The sequence below is a fragment of the Polypterus senegalus genome, chromosome 9 (genome assembly GCF_016835505.1).
Source record: "Polypterus senegalus isolate Bchr_013 chromosome 9, ASM1683550v1, whole genome shotgun sequence".
NCBI classification, from domain to species: Eukaryota; Metazoa; Chordata; class Cladistia; order Polypteriformes; family Polypteridae; genus Polypterus; species Polypterus senegalus.
The window spans coordinates 69,949,355-69,964,221 of record NC_053162.1 but is presented as its reverse complement, the minus strand read 5'-3'; the positions used below and the strand labels follow the sequence as shown (position 1 = coordinate 69,964,221).

General features: G+C 37.4%; 1 protein-coding gene across 1 annotated transcript in view; it reads right to left on the bottom strand.

The window, feature by feature from the left end:
* The window catches only part of katnb1 (katanin p80 (WD repeat containing) subunit B 1), a 45,641-nt gene that overhangs the window by 13,990 nt on the left and 16,784 nt on the right, over positions 1-14,867 (bottom strand). Inside the window, exons 8-11 of the mRNA XM_039763213.1 lie at positions 12,633-12,748; positions 8,433-8,504; positions 3,042-3,192; positions 1,779-1,966 (exon numbers count right to left, since the gene is read on the bottom strand). Coding sequence (XP_039619147.1) covers positions 1,779-1,966; positions 3,042-3,192; positions 8,433-8,504; positions 12,633-12,748 — 527 coding nt within the window. The remainder of the gene's footprint in view (positions 1-1,778; positions 1,967-3,041; positions 3,193-8,432; positions 8,505-12,632; positions 12,749-14,867) is intronic.

Below are 14,867 nucleotides of genomic sequence, written 5' to 3'. Positions count from 1 at the left end.
TATTAAATAAAACTTAAAAGCTTTGTAAAGTTCTAAATTAAAAAAACAAAAAACGTAAACAGTAACTTTGTATCCATTTAGTTAACTTGTTTGGTACAATTAACGGTTTCAGGGTGTCAGTCAATATGTGGAATACTGGGCAAAAAAAAAAAAAAGAAAAGAAAAAAAAGTTACATTAAATCAGTGCAGGATCCATTCCATACATAGCTCATTTATTAATTGAGCCTGCGTTATCTTATACAAGGTTGAGGCGTTTGGTAAGATGAAAAGTCAGTAGCTTAATTGTTTTGGTTTAAATATTGCTGTTTTTTTTTGTAAAAAAATATTTTTATGGAATGTTGTGCGATTTCAAAAAAATAAAAAAATATTGCTGTTTGTGTTTTGAGTTTTTATTTATTTGCTTTCACACTGCTAATTTTCAAAGCAAACTCTTCTCAAACATACATGTATAAAGTATATAATCAAATTCATCCTCCCAGAGCTATGTGATTAACAACAGCAGGAAAGCGGAACATGCAAAGCTTTCATTTATTACTAAAATGAAATTGTTTATCATATTTACAACATGATCTTTAACACCATGCAAAAGTAATACTGTGACGATGCGGGTTTGCTCCATGCTCCCATCTTGCGTTCGGGGAGCCCTGAATCCGTCACCTTCGGTAATGTTACTGATGAACTCAGCAGTAAGGCATAACAATGGAGCAAGGGGATGGTGTAATAGTGGAAAGTGCTTTTGTTAAAATCAGCAAAACAACAATCAAAAACAAAGTGTTCAAATGAAGAAGTGAAGTGCATTGAAAAAGTAATTAAATAAATAATCCATAAAATAGTTGCAGAGTGGAGGTTAAAAAATCCAATAAAATAGAAAAAACAACAATCCTTTAAAACGAGGTTAAAACAATGGTGAAAGCTGTCTCTTTAAAAACAAGCCGGTGTCTTCTTTTATCTGGCGACTCCCCCTGCTTCTCCCATCAGGCTTCTCAACAGAGGAGTCGCCCTTCCTGCAGCTGACCTTACTACTGTCCAGTTGCCTTCCATTCCTTGGCTTCGTACAGCTACCTTACCGGACCGAGACTTGGGTTCCTCAACGGTCAGGTCGCTGACACTGAGGCTCACTTTCGCAAGACTCTTTGTTCGATTAGCTGGAGCGACCGCTTCCTTCTGCCCCACCGAGTGTCTGCCAAACACCCCTGCTAGGGCTCACTGTCCAGCTGCCTGCCTGCGAGCACATGCTCGCTCTTGCTCGCACCGGTTCTCTCTCCATACTACTTCCTGCTCTCCTGCAACCTCCGGCTGTTTTTCTCTTACTCTTCTCCCCTTAGCCGCCTTGCGCTTCTATTTATGAAGAGGACGTGGCAGCTGTGGGAAATCAGCAGCCCCGGGAACAATCACGGATGCGGATGGTTTCGCACCTGTGTACTTAGGTGAGAAACGGTCACATCATGAATCACCCTGGGAACCGCTTTAGCCACACAATCACCACGCCCCCTCGCTAAGCTGCGAGTGTGGCGATTATTTATATAAAAAGTGGCCTCTTGACATGAGCTGTGGACCCACTATACCACCAATACCAACTGCAAATTAATGTCACTTTTGCAGTGTGTGGGCACTGACCAGTTAATCAGTGCATCATTATTAAGACATACTGATTGAATAGAATGCAACTGAGTTTTACAGGAAAACGGAAAAAGAATTAAATCTCTTTAAAATACTGAATCATCAAATTATTATTGCTATTATTAAAAATTTGTCACAAGAGAGTCTTTACTACATACCTTTGGGGTTTGCTACAAGTGGTAAGTGGTCGGTCATAATTTCGCCTGATAGTAGTGCCTTTGGAATATGGCTCACTGAGAGGTTTATCATCAAGAAGCAAACCTTGAATCATAGAACCAGACTTCTTTACTCGGCTCAGATCCACAACAAACGAGGACACATTTGTCAGATTAAATGACACGCCAATCTAGAGAAATCAAAGAAAATTATCATGTTGAAAATTAAACTTCCTAAAGATAATTTAGATTTTACTTGAAAAAGGCAGTCTTCTACCACAGAAAAAACTGGTGATTAATATCTCACAGAAAATTGCAGTTACGTTTTTGTAACCTAACTGGCAACATTTATTTCAATCAATACCTATCAACTTCAGGACATTATATTAAATCTGATTATTTCAAAAGAAGTACTCAGGTTTTAATTTATTTATAATCTTAAGAATAGAAAAAACAGTAAGAGGAAAACACATTTCAAGCAAATCCTTACATTTAAGTTTACACTACAAATTTTGACAGATTTCCTTTAATGTAACATATATGCACAGCTTTATTTATGTATTACCTTTATGTTAACTTTGATGCCTATATTAGAAATAATTATGAACAACCCAGTCCTATTAATAAGTGGATATACTGACAGAGACATGCAACTATGAGCATTAAAATTTACAAAAACACTCAACTATTGTTTTATAAAATGCTATTTAAATTCTTAATTAAGAAAATACAATGAATACAATTTTTAATCATTCAATGTATACCTGCCAAAGTTTAATCTAGCAGAGGAAAATATCTTCTGTAATATGGAAACCAATAAGCAGTTAGGAGACTGGGGGGGGGTTGCCTTTCTTAGAAAAACCAATACTTTCAAGTTACATTATGAAAATATCCTAAATTATAATGGCAGGTTTCAGGATGTATGTATAGACAGTAGACAGGAAGCAATCTACAATCTAATTCATGTACTGAAAAAAATGTACTATATAAGACAATACAAATGAATGAAAACTTTTAAAGATTATTCTGTATTTCTGATACTGATCATTCATTTTCTAAAAAATTATAAAATCACTTTCAAGCAGTTTGAGCAAATCAAAGCAAATCTTTCTTCAGCCTTTTACCAATTCAACTTGACCTCTTTTTTTGTAACTTAAAAACACAATTTTTAAACTTTGCCTTTTTTGGTGAATTCAAATATCTCAACATTAATTTCCAACCAAGAGTACATAAAGTAGACTAAGCAAGTAACAGAAATGAACATACCAGCTGGTTACTACAGATAGCTAGGTCAGCTACCTTGCCCCAAGTTACTGACACCACATCAAAACATCTATCTGGCTCCCAACCATATACCCTGAGAGAATCCTGGGAGCCACTATACAAGCAACATCCATCTGGATTAAATGCAATGCACCTGGTAGAGAGAAACAAACCGGATAAGAAAATGCTAAAGAAGGTAGAAAAAAAATAATAATAATAAGTAAAATAATAATACAGTGCATATCTGAGTTTTTTTTTTTTAAATTACAGGTAGTCGTCAACCTACAACCTATGCATCTTGTGACCATTCAACAAATGACCGCTACAGAGTCTAACTGGCAAATTACAGTTTTTGCCCTTCCAGCTGTGTATGCCATGGCTTGTTCTTCTTGATCTGAATTTATTACATGCAGCAGTTTCGAATATGTTCAGTTACAGGAAAAAAGGCAATTGACCTGGACACAAAAATGAAGGTGATCATGCAGTATGAGGGAGGAAAGAAAGCTAATGTGATCGCATGTGACCTTAAGTTATCCCATTGTAACCAGTTTGCACAAAACGTGCTGTACACACAACATAGTCTGTCTTGAGAGGCGGTGCTACTTCTCTAAATTTATAAATAATAATGCTGGTAATCCAAGAGTTTTATTCTCTAGTATTGAACATTTGCTAAACCCAGGTCACTCAATGGAATACATCCAAAAACCCTCCAGTGAAACTTGAGGCTTTTGCTATATTTTTTACTCACAAAATAAATGATATTAGAAATAATACGGTACATCCCCCCCAATACTGATCCTATTAAACCTGGTATTCCATTTTAAGCAAATTCTTTCACCAGAATGGATTTACCCGATCTATATGGAATAATTTCTCAATTGAAACCCAATTGACCCAGCTTGAACCAATACCAACAAGCTTTTTCAAAGAAGTATCAGATGTGCTAATTGATAGTGTGCTTAACATAGTAAATTCATCATCAGATACGAGGGTCTTCCCAGATTGTCTTAAGACTGCTGTTGTTAAGCCCATGCTCAAGAAAAATAATCTTGACTCCTCCGTTTTTGACAACTTTAGACCAATTTTTAACCTGCCTTACGCAGCTAAATGGTCACTTGAATAAACATGCTATTCTTGCTAAGTTTCAGTCGGGTTTTGGAACAAATCACAGAACAGAAACTGCACTGGTTAAAGTTGTAAATGACTTGCGAGTTAATGCTTATCTGTTCTATTTCTCTTGGATCCGAGTGTCGCATTTGATACCATTGATCACAATATTCTTATAAATCACCTTACTCAGTGGGTAGGCGACTCTGGCAATGTCTTAAATTGGTTAGAGAGTCTTACTTAACCAGTAGAAAATTATTTGTTAGTTGAGGTAATTATACTTCAAATACACATGATATTTGATATGGTGATCCACTAGGATCTATCCTGGGTCCACTGCCTGTTTTGATCTACATGCTTCCATTAGGTCAGATTATCTCTGGGCATAACGTGAGCTACCATAGCTATGCTGGTGACACACAACTGTATTTATCAATTAGTGCCTGATGACCCTGAATCTCTTGGTTCACTGACCCAATGTCTTGCTTGTGTTTCTGAGTGGATGAGTAATATTTCTTAAACTAAATAAGGAGAAAACAGAAATCTTAATTACTGGTAAAAATGGACACAGTAAGGGTATTAGAAATAAACTTGACCCATTAGGCAAGTCAAGACAGAGGTAAAGAATTTAGGGGTAATTATTGACTCTGACTTAAGTTCTAAATCACATCAGATTACCAGCACAGCATGTTTTAACCTAAGAAAAACAGCAAAAGTCAGATCCCTTATAACTCTGCAAGATGCTGAAAAATTAGTTCATGCTTTTGTTTTTAAGTCGACTACGTTACTGTAATGCGCTCCTTTCAGGACTACTCAAAAAAGACAATCAGCTGCAATTAGTGCAGAATGCAGCTGTGAGAATCTTAACTAAGAAAATCCGAGCACAACTCTCCAGTTTTGATGTCATTACATTGATTACCCTTGCCATTTAGAACTGACTTTAAAGTACTGCTTATGGTTTACAACCCTTAAATAATTTCGCTCCATCCTACATTTCGAAATGCTTGTCACCTTACACTCCAAATTGTACCCTTAGATCTTCAAATGAATGTCTGCTTAGATGAACTTAAATGAAGTGGTGAGGCAGCCTTCTGCTGTTATGCACCTAAAATCTGGAATAGCTTACCGATAGAAATTAGCCAGGCTAATACGGTGGAGCACTTAAACGTTGTTTTTAGCAGTTTTTTTAATGTAGCACAGTTCCATACAAATGATATACACTGCCTGGCCAAAAAAAAAAGTCGCCACATGGATTTAACTAAGCAAATAGGTACGAGCCTCCTATTGGATAATTACTGCATGAGCGATTATCTTTCAGCTGGCAACACATTATTTAACCCCAACTGGTGCAATGAGTTGCTTTTCATTTCTTAAACAACCATGTCGAAAGACACATCTCGTGGTCGTGGAAAAGATGTTAGTCTGTTTGAGAAGGGTCAAATCATTGGCATGCATCAAGCAGAGAAAACACCTAAGGAGATTGCAGAAACTACTAAAATTGGGTTAAGAACTGTCCAACGCATTATTACAAACTGGAAGGATAGTGGGGACCCATCGTCTTCGAGAATGAAATGTGGACGCAAAAAATCCTGAATGATCGTGATCGGCGATCACTTAAACGTTTGGTGAAATCAAATCGAAGAAAAACAACAGTAGAAATCAGATCTATGTTTAATAGTGAAAGTAAGAGCATTTCCACACACACAATGCGAAGGGAACTCAAGGGATTGGGACTGAACAGCTGTGTAGCCGTAAGAAAACCACTAATCAGTGAGGCAAACCGGAAAAAAAGGCTTCAATTTGCTAGAGAGCATAACGATTGGACTCTGGAGCAATGGAAGAAGGTCATGTGGTCTAATGAGTTCAGATTTACCCTGTTCCAGAGTGATGGGCGCATCAGGGTAAGAAGAGAGGCAGATGAAGTGATGCACCCATCATGCCTAGTGCCTATTGTACAAGCCTGTGGGGGCAGTGCTATGATCTGTGGTTGCTGCAGTTGGTCAGGTCTAGGTTCAGCAACAGTATGTGCTCCAAGAATGAGGTCAGCTGACTACCTGAATATACTGAATGACCAGGTTATTCCATCAATGGATTTTTTTCTTCCTTGATGGCACGGGCATATTCCAAGATGACAATGCCAGGATTCATCGGGCTCAAATTGTGAAAGAGTGATTCAGGGAGCATGAGGCATCATTTTAACACATGGATTGGCCACCACAGAGTCCAGACCTGAACCCCATTGAGAATCTTTGGGATGTGCTGGAAAAGGCTTTGCGCAGCGGTCAGACTCTATCATCATCAATGCAAGATCTTGGTGAAAAATGAATGCAACACTGGATGGAACTAAATCTTGTGACATTGCAGAAGCTTATCGAAACAATGCCACAGCGAATGCGTGCCGTAATCAAAGCTAAAGGCGGTCCAACCAAATATTAGAGTGTGTGACCTTTTTTTTTGGTGGCGACTTTTTTTTTTGGCCAGGCAGTGTAGCTTAAAGTGCTTTACAAGATGAAGAAAAGTGGTGAAAAGTCAAGCAAAATGACACCTTTTATTGGCTAACTAAAAAGATTACAATATGCAAGCTTCTGAGGCAACTCAAACCCCTTCTTCAGGTAAGACATCTGTACTAATCCCTATGTTCTCTGCTGTTCTTTTTCTGTGGTGGCAATCTACACAACCGCCACTTGATCAGGGAACCATGCAGTCCCTACATTGAAAGATTGAAGGCCAGATTGTCCACATGACCATCACCACCAAATTCTTTCACATGAAGCCTGAAAACCATGAGGACTGATTTATGTTAGGTAGAATGCCCAGTTGGGCCTGGGCAGTATCATGGGGTTGGAACCCTGCAGATTTTGATTTTTTTTTTCCCTCCAGCTTGTCCTTCCGGCCATTGGACCAGGGGATTGGGCGGGGGAATGCACTCATTGATTTCAAGCGAAAGAAGTCGTGCAAATGAATATGAATAATATTGCATCAGTGCCACAATGTTTTCCAAAATGTACTGTACAGGTCATAAAATAAGTTATTCCAAATATCATATATACTGATGTCTCTGTTTTTTTTGTCAGTGCGGGTTTGATATCATGGACCATAAGGTGCATACTAATTCAGTGTGAGCAGGAACACTCAACTGAATAAAAAAAAAAATCAAACATTTCTAGTTCCATTGTCTCAAAACACCACTCACATCTACAGTTATTTCCAGTTTCAGATAAAAAGTAACCATGTCAGATTTGAGGCAGAGGGAGGTGATGGGCGATGCGTGGGTTCACTGGTGTTGTATCATGATCGTGACTGAGAGAATAAAGTGAAGGGAAAAAAAAAAAAAAAAACCCTGCTAACTTTTACAAGTGCTATAAATTTACACTGGCTGTTACAGACACAAAATCAAATGTATGTTTTTATTGTATAATGTTAACAATAAAAGCAGCTCACTACACAAAATGGTAAATTTGTCGGGGAGCAGGTTTCGAACTCATGACCTCCGGATTATAATTCAGCTGATTTTACCGCTGCACCACAGAAGCTGACGTATTGTACTGGCACAATATTTGGCCATCAGCCTTCACACATTATACAGTTCATATGTACATTGTCTTATTTATTACTAAAACATGTTTTAACAATGTGTTTACATAGATTGTTGTAGACACAAAACATATATCAAATGATTTCCCCTTACAATTCTGGGTAGCTCATTCCTAGATAATCAATCAAGGCAGGAACTGCGAGAACTTCTTGCCCATTCTGAGGAGATGGGGGGAGGGAATGGTATAGCAGGCTGCTTGCTGCTTGGGCTTATCAACACATTTAGAAGACAAAATATGCTGACAGAGAGGTGCGAAGGGATTTACGGTGGGAAAGGATTTGTGAAGCTATTAAAGGTTCGGTACCCATGTGAGCAACAGTAATAATGAAATAATGAATTCACCATAAAAAAGTGAAAATCTACACAATGTGCCAAGAAAGATTATAAAAAAAAAAGGACATAAAACAAACAATGTGAATTAGGGGACTTACTAAAGAGGTTTGAATACATATACCAGTCCATTGTGTGTCCAGATCAGCTTATGACTGTTCTGTTGAAACTGAACATGGTCGTAAGTCGATGACTACCTGTATTATATTAATAGCTAAAAATAATATATTACCACTCAAATCAATCAATTGTAAGGGCTAACAGCACACAAGCATTAGAAATCCTAAACAGTTTTAAAAATACAAAAAAAAAAACAAAAAAAAACAAAAAAAAACACAACAAACAATCAACAGCAAACATACTTTATAGGACCCGTTTCCACTTCTGTAGATCCAATCATCTGAAACTTTTCAAGGTCCCAAAACTTGACTGTCCTGTAAAAATTGAAAAAAAAAATATGTTGGATAGATAATTTACGATAAATAAAAATCAACCTTTGGTAAAACTATATATCTACCAATTAATTTACCAAATCCTCTTTATGCAATTTTATAATCAGTCATGCTAAATAAAAACATCATTTTAGGGCTGAGTGTTTTCAATGGGTCTAAAATGCACAATTTTCATTAAAAAGTAATATCTAATACAAGTAGCCTACATACAAGTAATATGTGGTCAGATTAAGCTTTTAACCCTACATTCATTTGCCCTAATATGTTTAATCTCCACTTAAATGCCAATTAGGTAAATAACTCACAGAAAATGCACTTTAACATTATTGAACACATTGATCCAACTATTGTTTTTTTATCTAAAAGACTACTGCAGAATCTCAGATAATTAGCTTTATTAATCTAACAGTTTTAGTCAGATGTGTCAATGAATGAGATGACAATAACATACAAATTGAGTGGTTCTTACACTTTGCCCCCAAATAGTCCACAATCCACAAATGCAGATATTGATGTCAGCAGCTAAAACTGTTGTTGATCAAAATTGTCAAGGCATGCAGAAGTGAAAAGAAATTCAACCTTGCTATTATTTCCATGATGCCGGGTGCCGGCAAAACTTGCTACTTAAGCAAGTTAGAGAACATTTTAGACAATCGCAACAAACTCCAGAGTAACAGTTAAGGTAAGCTCATCCTGCATTGAATTACTGTACATTGAAAGAAACATTAAAATTAACAGTATTATGCTGGGAGGATAAAAAGATGGAAAAAGTGCCCACCAAAACGAATGTTGTTGTCTACCTTAAATCTAATACAGGTCACTTGAGTGATCCAGGAGATTACTAAAAGAAAGTTTGCAAGACAAATGAGACAAAGCAGCAATTCTTGGTACTAAATGAAAAATGTAAATATAGAACAAAATATATTATTTAAAAGAAATTTGGTATATTGGAAGAGCCAACAGAGATTCTTTACTCAAGTCAACTCATATTGTGACACAACCTGAAACAAGCAGATTATGTAACATGATGTGCATAAGCAACCAATATGCATGCAATATTTTGTTAAAATCATTCTTTGCTAAAAGATGCGACAACTGCTGAATCTAACTTAATATTTTTTCAAACACATACTGTACACTATCTATGGGATCAATGTGTTCAATGTAATATGTATATTAAAATCAAGTCTTTTTTTGCCTAAATTACTATACAGAGGGTCCTCGGGTTACAACGTCTCGACATACAACATTTCAAGTTTACAACACTCACTCCCATAAAAACTTTAAAAAAATTGAGAAGTGAGTGTTTCAGTTTACATCGTTAGTGTTGTACTTTCAGACTATGTGGGCAAACTAGTTTGGTTGCACGTAGCGGAAGAATACACAGTAACGAGGCGTACGAGTGAGGGAGTTGGCGAACTACTGTAGTTTGGTTGCGCGTGGAGGAAGTGCTCTGTTTGGCAACTTTTTGGCCCTTATCATGGCTCCTAAACGAAAGTCAGTCTTCAGATGGTAGTGCTTCAAAGAAGAGGAAAGCCATCACGAAATTAGACATTGTAAAGAAATTAGAAGGAATAAAGGTAAGAAATTTTTTAACACTCATTTTTTGTAATTTTTTCTGTTACTACAGTACAGTATACCGTATTTTTCGGACCATAAGATGCACCTGACCATAAGACACACCCAGTTTTTAGAGCAGGAACACAAGAAAAAAATATTCTGAACCAAATAGTACTGGTATACTAAAATATTTATTAAAATATAGCAAAATACAGTAATATTTAACAGCATAAACTCAACAGTGGTGTTAAGAACCATCATCACTTCCATTAACAAATGAGGAAAGACTTAGAGCCTCAAGCACTTTTCTAGTTTTCTGGAAACCCCAAAAAATCATCACTACTAGTGTCAGAATTTATGAAGCTCAGTTGCTCACAATCACTTATGTCACTTTCTTCGCTATCTTCATATACGATATCTTCAGTTCCATCTAAGACATTGCTAATGCCACATTTTTTGAATGATCATGCAAGAATTTCCTCCTACACTGCCTGCCATGATGTTTTAACCCATTCACAAACTTGAGTGATAGTTGGCCTCTTCATTCGTCCAGTAGGAGTCAGTTCATGATTCCCAGCAGCCAGCCATTTGTTCCACTCTTCCCTCATAAAAACTTTAAATGGTTTGTTGATTGAAATGGCGAGAGGATGCAACTGGCTGGTAAGACCCCCAGGAATTACAGCTAGAGGTGTCTTCACCTCTTTAAATCTGTTTGAACTGTTAAAGCTACTAATAAAGCAGATTTTTTCAGAAGCTCTCCAGGACGTTAGGACCACACTTTTTCAATCCATACTTTCATTCCATTTCCGTCGATCCATCCTTTTTCATGAACATGTACAACAACTCTTTGTGGAATAACATCTTTTGGAAAGGTTTTCCTTTTGAAAATTAGCATCGGTGGCAATTTGGTAACGTCAGCACGGCAGGACAACACAGCAGTGTAATGTGTTTTCTCATGTCCTGAGGTTTTCATGGTTATTGTTTTGACAACTCTGAGGTCAACTGTCTTATTAGATGGCACATCAAAGGTTAGCGGGACTTCATCCATATTCCCAATCTGGTCCATTGGAATATCATTTTTTTCCTAGCATTAATTACAAATTTATGAAAACACAAAATCTTCGATTCATATTCTTGTGGCATTTTTTGTGCAATTCTAGTTTCTAATCTGTAGGACCATGATGGTGAGCCAGTAAAATCCTTAATGCCTTTCTCTACAGCAATGCGTTTGGCTTCATAGATGATCATTTTTGTAGAAACTGAGAAGCCCATATTCCGGTGACGTGTGATCCATTCTTTCATGTACATTTCTAACTGTGGCCATTTTGCAACAAGCCCACGCAAAGTGTGCTAACCGGTAGTTTTACCAAGTTTTTGCAGCTGATCCTCCAGTTTCCTCCACTCTCTTATCATTTTTACAGTTGGAGGTGGCCCAAAATGTCTCTCCGCTGCTCTGTTTCCATGTTCTTTTGCATATTTTACTACCTCCAGTTTAAATGGAATTTTATACGCTAATCTTTTTGTCTTTGACATTGTGTACCGTTAGAGAATTGGTGTTTTTCTGAGGAAAATACAGTAATGAAAGAACTGTCAGTTGTTATGAGAGACATATTACCGTACACATCAGTAATTTCACTCATATCGCTTGGCTATGCACATGGGTTACCGTAAGTCTTAATCCATGCATCGCCAAGCGGTACTACTATTAAAAGGGCACCAACCAGCCTGACAGGCAGGGCTTTGCATGGCATCACAGTCTCGGGCCTTGCTGTACAGCATTCGGACCCTCATTTCCCCTCCCCCTCCCCCCACTGAGTAAAAAAAAGTGTGTCTTATGGTCCGAAAAATATGGTATTTATGACTTTTTCCTTTTTCTGTGGCTTAAATGCGTTATGTTCTAGATTATGATTTTGTAAATATGTTAGGATAGGTAAGTGACTTAGGCAGGGGTGTGTTTCAACTTATACCAAAATTCGGGTTACATCACTGTTGTAGGAATAGAACTGTGTTGTAACCCAAGGACCCCTGTAATATAGAAAAATGCAACAGATGAACAAAATTTTCCCTCACTACTATATTTTATGAAAAACAATGTAAAAAAAAAGAAAAAGATGAATGTATAGGCAGAATTAAATAAGACTGAAAAATATAAACTATCACATTAATAAAATAAAGAAAAAGCATACAACACTTCTTAAAAAGAGAAATAAACCATATATCAGCCTACAATGCAACAGTTTGATATTACCTTAGTTATTAAAACTTGCTTAGATTTATTATTAAAACAGATAATCATAGAGTTAAAACAAACAAGACAAAAACAAAACTAATATGTCAAAAAACAGCAATAATTTAATTTTAATAATTAACAAAAAGGTATCAGAATGAAGTATATGATCACTTTTAGAAATAAGGTAATCTACAAAATACTGTTGAGACTTAAATATTGCTAAAAAATAAATACATTTAACTACAATTAAACGGCAGTTAGCAAAAAAATAAATAAATAAATAGACAAATAAATAAATGAATACTTCAATATTGACTCACCTGTCAGAACTACCTGATGCCAACAAATACTCATTAGGATGGAATTCTACAACGTTTACAGGCCCAGTGTGCGCTGTAAATTCTGTAATCATCTTTCCAGCTGTTAAATCCCAAAGCTATAAATAATGGAATCAACATTTTATTTAAGACAAATAGTTCTACAGTTTAACACTATAGGTGAGTGATCATGTACTTAAACCAGAAGTAATGAGTGAGGCAACATTAGGGCACATGTTAACAACCTCAGCTAAACAGAGTTACAAAATACTGGAAAAAAATATGATATATAGTAAGAAATTTCCAGTACAATCATTGCACTTTAACACTATAACCTATTCAAAATTATACTGGGTTACAGGCAGTCAATGTGCCATACTCGGACAGAGAGAGAGGAGAAAACAAAAAAATCCAACACCATACCACAAAAGTTCAAAATGAAAAATGCAAACCCCAGTAACTAGCAGAAATAAAGTACTGTCAAAGGGTACATCTCCTTGACGTATTGTAGCTCAGGCCAGAGCATCTTGGCTACTAGTTGCTGTTGGTTTATTAGTATTATATTGTAGATTTTTCTAGCAGTCAAAAGCCTCGAATTATGAAGCTGAAATTTCTCAGCAAGGTTAATATTAATATAAGCCTGGTAATTACTGTAAATAACATGAGGATGGACTGGCTTTGGTTTTAAGTCCACATACAGTCTTAATATTTCTACCCTAGACAAATGCAAACATGTAGATCTGTGGTCAGAGGTACAAGAAAATTGGTTGGTCTACGACCTTCAAAGTGGTGTAGTGGTTAAGGGCTTTGGACTTCAGACAAATCCCGCTACTAACACTGTGTGACTATGAGCAAGTCACTTGGCCTGCCTGTGGTCCAACTGGAAAACCAAAAGAAATGTAATAAATTTAATCATAAGTGCTGTAAGTCGCCTTGGATAAAGGTGTCAGACAAACAAGTAAACATAAATGTAAATATAAATAATGGCTTGATTAATGGTCCACAGCTAAAACGTTGAGGATGGAATGAAGCCGCTCATACAGTGCATCCGGAAAGTATTCACAGCGCATCGCTTTTTCCACATTTTGTTATGTTACAGCTTTATTACAAAATGGATTAAATTAATTTTTTTCCTCAGGATTCTACACATAACACCCCATAATGACAACGTGAAAAAAGTTTACTTGGGGTTTTTGCAAATTTATTAAAAATTAAAAAACTGAGAAATCACATGTACATAAGTATTCATAGCCTTTGCTCAATACTTTGTCGATGCACCTTTGGCAGCAATTAGAGCCTCAAGTCTTTTTGAATATGATGCCACAAGCTTGGCACACCTATCCTTGGCCAGTTTCGCCCATTCCTCTTTGCAGCACCTCTCACGCTCCATCAGGTTGGATGGGAAGCATTGGTGCACAGCCATTTTAAGATCTCTCCAGAGATGTTCAATCGGATTCAAGTCTGGGCTCTGGCTGGGCCACTCAAGGACATTCACAGAGTTGTCCTGAAGCCACTTCTTTGATATCTTGGCTGTGTGCTTAGGGTCGTTGTACTGCTAAAAGATGAACCGTCGCCCCAGTCTGAGGTCAAGAGCGCTCTGGAGCAGGTTTTCATCCAGGATGTCTCTGTACATTGCTGCAGTCATCTTTCCCTTTATCCTGACTAGTCTCCCAGTTCCTGCCGCTGAAAAACATCCCCACAGCATGATGCTGCTACCACCATGCTTCACTGTAGGGATGGTATTGGCCTGGTGATGAGCGGTGCCTGGTTTCCTCCAAATGTGACGCCTGGCATTCACACCAAAGAGTTCAATCTTTGCCTCATCAGACCAGACAATTTTGTTTCTCATGGTCGGAGAGTCCTTCAGGTGCCTTTTGGCAAACTCCAGGCGGGCTGCCATGTGCCTTTTACTAAGGAGTGGCTTCCGTCTGGTCACTCTACCATACTACCTGATTGGTGGATTGCTGCAGAGATGGTTGTCCTTCTGGAAGGTTCTCCTCTCTCCACAGAGGACCTCTGACAGAGTGACCATCGGGTTCTTGGTCACCTCCCTGACTAAGGCCCTTATCCCCCGATCGCTCAGTTTAGATGGCTGGCCAGCTCTAGGAAGAGTCCTGGTGGTTTCGAACTTCTTCCACTTACGGATGATTGAGGCCACTGTGCTCATTGGGACCTTCAAAGCAGCAGAAATATTTCTGTAACCTTCCCCAGATTTGTGCCTCGATACAATCCTGTCTT